The 7,400-nt window shown below is 38.5% G+C and overlaps 1 protein-coding gene across 1 annotated transcript; it reads left to right on the plus strand.

Annotated features, from left to right (window-relative positions):
- Positions 1-5,387: 5,387 nt before the first annotated feature.
- OR11L1 (olfactory receptor family 11 subfamily L member 1) lies at positions 5,388-7,119 on the plus strand (the record flags this gene model as incomplete). Its single annotated transcript, XM_079918684.1, is given in 5 exon segments — positions 5,388-5,393; positions 6,153-6,323; positions 6,327-6,492; positions 6,495-6,956; positions 6,959-7,119. Coding segments are annotated over 5 exon segments (966 nt in total).
- Positions 7,120-7,400: the final 281 nt, after the last annotated feature.

Raw genomic sequence — 7,400 nt, forward strand, 5'->3', positions numbered from 1 at the left:
AAGGCTCCTTGTGACAGTGAGTGATAACTGAAGGTCTCTAAGACACTGATCAGTGCAGTGGGAATAATGCTGGCCCTTGGCCTTTTTCCCATGCATATGAGCTCCAATCAGCACATGTACATGTTAATAAAAGTAGATTTATTCAGTAATGTTATATTCAAAATGAATTTACGCTAAGAATTTTTTAAGTGATTTGATGGGTTCAAGGTTCTTATTCAAATTTTACTCCAAAGTACCTTCACTCTGAGCCTGCATAGAGTAAGGGGCCACTATAGCTTCTGGAATAAATTAATACATGCAAGGTCCTGTGTGAGATTTATAACACTCTCTGAAGGAGGTGTTGTAAACCACATCCATATATTAAATGTGAGAAATTCGAGATGTGAGCAAATGCAGGGTTGTAGAAATGAGCCCTGTCTTACCTCTAGTTCTAGGTCTTGTGTTTGATGATGCTTCTGGTGTGCTCGGCAGGCCCTATAAGGACTCTCATATTCTTTCTGCAGACATGTAGGAATTACAAGATCTGGATTTGGGATCAGATATAAAAACCCTACCCCAAAGAGTAGACTATCATGCAGTCCATAAATGGTATTTAATTATTTTTCCAAAATTCAACAGCACGAGAAAAGACCTATGATGCAAATTAGCTGTAAAATTATCTGAAAAAACAGGCCAAGATACAGGCTAAAAAAATTACCTGCACATATGCCAAGCTATAGGCTATAAGTAGTAATGCAGTTATACTACCCCACGTGTGGGACACACACAAAAAAGTTTGGAAGGTAAGATATGAGACATTTAATTCAGGGAGACAGTACAATAGACATTTAAAAAGATATATTTTTGTCTGTATTTTCTTCTCCAAGTTTCCTAAAAATATATATATACATGAATCATATTATTTTGAAATCATATTATTATGAATATATTTTAAATTATATTAATTAAATCAAACATCAATATATAAGGAATTATGTCAGCCTACCTCATCAGGCTATAGTGTGTGATTCACTGGTGAATCCCAATGCATGGATGAGCCCCAAGCACATAGTAGGTGCTAAATGCATATTTGCTGACTAAATGGATCATCAAAAACTATCCAAAATAAATGCAATTTTAATTTTTTTTAATTTGTTCAATCGTTTAATATTTTATTTTAAATTAAAAGAGACAAATTTCATTTAACTAGAAATATTAATAAATTTGGTCTTTAGTTAGACTTCCATACACTTGAATTTTTTTTTTAATCCTGGTATATTATGGATGGGTTAAGAACTTTTTCTTTTCCAATTCATCTCCTAATTCTCAAATTGCATTTTTGTGTTAGATCGACAGATTAACACTCAGAATGAGCTTGGGTACAGATTGCTTTAATTGAATGAATGAATGAATTTGCAGTCATGAGTTTTTAAAATTTAGTCTCACCTGTAATTAAAGCTTGGAGAAATGCCATTCAACAAAAAACAGCTGTCATACATTCAGTCCTCAGGGTAGCCACTCACACTAATTACATGCTTGCTAGATTTAAAAAAGACACTTTTTAAATTGATTTAATTTTTAGTTAAATATCATTGGGACTGATCTTAAGCTAAATTTTAAAATTATACTTCCAAAAGAATGTAAGAATTGCATCTATCCCGAGTGTTACCGACATCTAAGCCTCAGTGGGAAGAGTTGAATCTCAGAAGGTTGGTTCCATGGTTTACTAATTTGATTGGCAAATTACAGAAGAATGTCTGGGGAACAGGATTCTCGGAAGAGCCAAGTCCTCAAGAACACATAGTTATTGAAAGGAGAAGTCTGCTTTCGCAGCATCCAACGCCAGCAAAAGATGGCAAATTCCTGCTCTCAAGAAAAAAAGCACAGTCCGCATTTGGGTTACAAGAGAGCAAGGCAGATCCTGGATCCATGATTTAGGGCTCTTCATGCTGGGGAGACTGACAGGTAGGGGAGGTTCATGTGGACAGGCTCGAAGTTTCTCAGAAGGAAATCCAAATGGTGTGTGTTTTAGTGTTGATGACACAAATTTTGTTATTTTGGTTGTTGTGGCAAGGCAATTTTAGCCTTTGCTGATGCTCTATCTACTTGGAAACAAATTAAATTATCTTGCCTAAATTATTTAGCATATAAAACTGTAATAGCTAAAAAGTAACCAAAAAAGAAATCTTGAGATGCCAAAGCTCATTTAGTTGACTCTAGGAAAGACTGCATATAAGGACAATAACATTCTAGATTATATTTATTTTCACATGTATATAATTTGCATAATAAAGCTACAGCATTAGATCTGAGGTTACACTGGTTATTCTAGTACTGAAGTAAACTCAGCACAGCATTTTAGGAATCAGAATTTTTTTTTAGCTCAATGTAATTAAGGTAATTCTACCACTTGGAAATAATTAGTAAATAATCAGTATTTCATTAGGTGAGTTTCTTATTTCTGAAAGTATTTAAGCAAAGAATGGTGATTAGTAGAGTTTGGTTTCCTTGTGCACTTGAATGTGCATTATAGGAGAGATTTTAGATGACTAGGAAACTGGGCCAAATGCCTGATAAACTTAGTCTCATGATACAATGCTGTTTTGCTTTCCCTGTGGGCTCCCAAACAAGGTCCTTATTGTTCTCCATGTTTAATTATTTTTTTAATCTATTCATTGTTTATTTTAAATCGAGTCCCATGGTGTATGGGTATATGGGACTCTCACATAACAAAAAATGAGAGAAGGCAGGCAACAAAGGATCATTTTCCAAAATGGCTTTGTGACTTTACTAAGAGAATTTGTGAGCATTGCTGTCTCAGGAAATCTTCCATCATATCTCTCTTTCTGAACAAATCAATCAATCAAGAAAACAATCAATCAGAATCCCTCCCACAATGCAATTCAAGTGCTCAAGGAAACTGAACTTTTCTTAAATACTTTCTGTAATGAGGAACTCACCATCTATTGAAATAATTTAAACACTGATTATTTCCAAATGCTAGAATTACCTTAATTACTTTGAGCTTAAAGGATCAATCTTTTTTATTAAATAATAATATTCTAGTATCCTTTAGTTGTTCATTCAATGGCTTCAAGTCAGAACTTTTGGAATATTCTGTCTTTGAACCAAGATACACACAAAAAATTTATCTTGAATTGATGTCACAGGCTCCCAGAATGATGGTAGAGTAGTCAGGGAAGGCATCATGGAGAAGGTGGTATCTGAGAAGAATGGAAGAACATGATATATGAACCATTTAGAAATGTGCAGGGACAATATCCCAGGAAACTGGGATGTTTTGAATAGAAAAGGAGGCAAGACCTGTGTAGTTTGAACAATACTAAGGAAGACAGAGTGTCTGGAGCAGAATGAGCAAGGAGGAACATAGAGAAAGAGATTGGAGAGGCAGTGCATAGAGAGAATAAGTAGGGCCTGGTAAACTGTGAAGGCTTTGGCAATATTTCCCTTTCTAAAGCTTTAAGAAATTTCATACCATACAGTTCAGTATATATTTATACGACAAATCCTTTAATGTGTTCCTGGTAACAAATGCATAGATTTTGTTAAAATACCATTTTTACTCTCCCTGAATTTTTCATTGTCAAATGAAGATAAGATTCCTAGTGATCTTACCCAAGTACAAGAGGAGAAAACAGAACATAGCAAAAATAGAGGACTAAAATAAAAACAATGAATTAGCAGAACAGTGGATTTGTGACATATGAAGAAGCTGATTGGCCACATTGTTTTATTTACTTATCAAGAAGATTTCACAGTACATTTATATTCCCTGTGTAAGTTGGGTGTTGCACTGGGCTTTAAGCAGAGGAATGGCATGCTCTGTTCTAAAAGTGTCACTCTGGCTGCTTTACTGAGTATTTACTGAAGAAGGGCAGATGGATGTGTAGGGGCTGCAAGGAGACTATTGAACAATCCAGGTGAGAGGAGTTGGAACTTTTTTTTTCCCAGGGAGGATGCAATGTTGTTGTTAAATGGTGATCAGCTTCTGGATATATTTTCAGGTGGAGCCAGGCAATTTGGGTAAGAAATCAGATACTGGGTGTGAGAGAAACAAGAATCAAATTCCAGAGCAAGTGGGAGGATGGAGGGACCCAATGAGATGGGAGGAGACTTGCTAAGGGGAGGCTGGTGGGTGAGGCAGGAATGCAGGATAGTTTGTGTTGTTTCAGATGCTGATTAAATGTGTCAGTATGCATTTCAAATAGGGCGGTTGTTCACATGAGTTTTATATTCAAGTTTGATTCACACTTTAGGGTGTTGAAAGCCAAGTGATGGCATTTAAAGTCAAAAGACTGCATGAAACCATGAAGGAAGTGAGGTAGATTGAGAGATATTCAGCCCCGAGGTCATACATATGCAGGTTGGAGGATGTAGAGCTGCTAGAAGAAGAAATGGATAAAATGTGAAAAGACAAGCCTGCAGTTGAACTCAAAGAGCATGTAGTCATGCACGTTGATCAACAAGAGTAGATCCAGGAAGAGGGAGGAATCAACTGTGCAATGCTGACAACAAATCAGGATGATTAGGAATGAGGATGGATGATTGAAAGGCAATGGTCCAACAGAGTGATTTTGGTGTAGTGGAGAGGGAAAACAATTCAGTGGATTCAAGTGGGAATACAGGCAACTAGGAGACACAACACTTTCAAGAAGGGAAGGAGTAAAAATGAGCAGAAAAATGCAGGAGAACAGAATAACAACAAGACTTTTTTTTCTCTGTTCTGTCATTTTAAAAGGGAGAGAACCAGCCTGTTGACATGCTGAGGAAATGATCCAACAGAGAGGGGGCCATTATTTATTCAGGGGCATAGGAGGGTGTAGTACCTGAAATACCTTCAACTATGTGAGAGGGTATAACACCAGAAGCATATGTGGAGGGATTTCCCTTAACCTGGACAAATAGATGCACAGGAACTAATGGTAGGTAGTTGGGGATATTAGTAGCCTGAGGGTCTGGATATTCCCATTGGAGGATTTCAGTTTTGTTTTTCTGGATTTGTTGTTGTTGTTTAATAGTACAATAGGTATATTGCTGAGGGTATAGATACACAGCAAGGAAGTGTTGGAAGTTTGAAATGAGAAGAACATCATGAAATAATCATTGAGAAGAATGGAAAGTGATTAGATGAAGGAAAGGTAGAATGGTTGCTCCAAGCAATAAGGACACACTGGAATTTACTGGTTGTGAATTTTAAAATGGCTACATTGTTGTCTGTCACCTCCTTTACTGGATGGAAGTTCATGTACGGCAGATGGATGTTGACTAACCAGAACTGGGTTTGACAATGAATTAAATGAAAGCAAAGGAAAGATTTATTGTTGAATGTATACAGGAAGGAGTGATTACAATGGCTGAGCATGGTATCTGGGCAAGAAAGTACAACAATGGAGGTACAGGTTATCTCAGCACAGGGCTTCACACACACGTACATGCAAACACATGCATGTGAAGAGCAGGTTATCCTTAAATATTTTTTGAGGGGAGAATGAATAAACTTTCCCAAGATATTTTAGGATTTATGCTGCATCTGACTTCTTTTTCAAAGAAGCCAATTATGAGAAAAGGAAGGTATTTGCTTCCTTATGTGCTTGACTTTTTTTTAAACTTTGTTGTTATTGTTGGTTTCTAAGTTTGCTTTCAATCAGAGTCCTTTTTGGCCTCTATCTTTCGACCTGAGACCACTTGTAGAGGTCAGAGAATCCAACAAATGGAACTGGCTGAAGTTCTTTCCAAAACCTAATATCCGTATTCAGCTTCTGATATCAAAATGTATTTTTTTTTTTTTTGCGGTACGCAGGCCTCTCACTGTTGTGGCCTCTCCCGTTGCGGAACACAGGCTCCGGACGCGCAGGCTCAGCGGCCATGGCTCACGGGCCCAGCCGCTCCGTGGCACGTGGGATCCTCCCAGACTGGGGCACGAACCCGTGTCCCCTGCATCGGCAGGCGGACTCTCAACCACTGTGCCACCAGGGAAGCCCAAAATGTATTTTTTAAAAGCAAATTGAAATTATACATTTGCTCCTCTAAAATGCAGTACATAAAGATCTGAACTAATTTTAAAAAATTAGTCTCTGAAGTTCCAAACATCATTAGTTATATTTTTATGCCTTATGTACAGTGATTTTCCAGAATGTTTTTCTCCTCTACAGGCAAAGGAGTCCCAAAATGTGTCCATTGTTACTGAGTTTCAGCTGCTAGGATTCCAGAATGTTCTTGAATGGTGGACGTTGATCTTTGCCATTTTCTTGTTCATCTACTTCCTCACAGTCACAGGGAATATTGTCATTATTATAGTGGTGAGCCAGGACCAGCGACTGCACTGACCTATGTACACATTCCTCAAACACCTCTCCTTTCTGGAGATCTGGTATACATCCACAATTGTGCCCCTTCTCCTAGCCAACCTGCTCTCCCAGGGCCAAGCCACCTCCTTCCCTGACTGTATAGCACAGCTCTACTTCTTTGCGTTCTTCGGGGCTACCAAGTGTTTCTTCTGGCCATGATGGCCTATGGCTGGTATCTGGCCATCTGTAGCCCACTGCACTACTCTTTCCTGATGAGTCCTGATGTCTGCACCAAGTTGGTGGCAATCTCCTGGTTGACAGGGATCAGCACAGGATTCCTGCCCTCCTTGATGATTTCCAAGTTAGATTTTTGTGGGCCCAACCAGATCAATCGTTTCTTCTGTGACCTCCCTCCCCTCATGCAGCCCTCATGTTCCAATGTTTATATCACTGAGATGGTCATCTTTACCCTGTCAACTGCTGTGCTGTGCATTTGCTTTTTTCTTACACTTGTGTCCTATGTTTTTATTGTGTCCTCCACATTGAGAATTCCTTCAGCCTCTGGCCGAGTGAAGACCTTTGCCACATGTGGCTCCCATTTGGCTGTTGTCACTATCTACTGTAGAATCACGGTCTCCATGTATGTTTGCCCCAATCCCCACCTGTCACCAGAAAGGTTATTTCTGTCTTCTATACTGTGGTCACCCCACTGCTGAACCCTGTTATCTACAGCTTGAGAAACAAAGACTTCAAAGACACTGTTAGAAAAGTCGTGAGAAGGACTTGTGGCATCTATGGAGTAAGAGCGAAGGCAGGTTTCTTTATTGGATAAAGAAAATCAACACACAGAATACAGAGTGGATTAAGTTCAGGGATAAGTGAGGGGCAGGTTCAGAGCCTTCAAACCTAAATGCCATCACTGGCATTACTTTAAATTCCACAAGCCATAATAAAACAGCTTCTTTATGGACCCTTGCCAACAACTGCTCAGAAGATAAATTGCCTCTATCAAAAAGTTTTGGAGACAACTTTGTCCTGGACACTTTCATCTTCTGATGGGAATCTGACTTTATAATTCCAGGGCATAATGTTTACATACACAATATTTTCAGA

This window comes from Stenella coeruleoalba (assembly GCF_951394435.1).
Source record: "Stenella coeruleoalba genome assembly, chromosome: 3".
In the NCBI taxonomy this organism is placed as follows: Eukaryota; Metazoa; Chordata; class Mammalia; order Artiodactyla; family Delphinidae; genus Stenella; species Stenella coeruleoalba.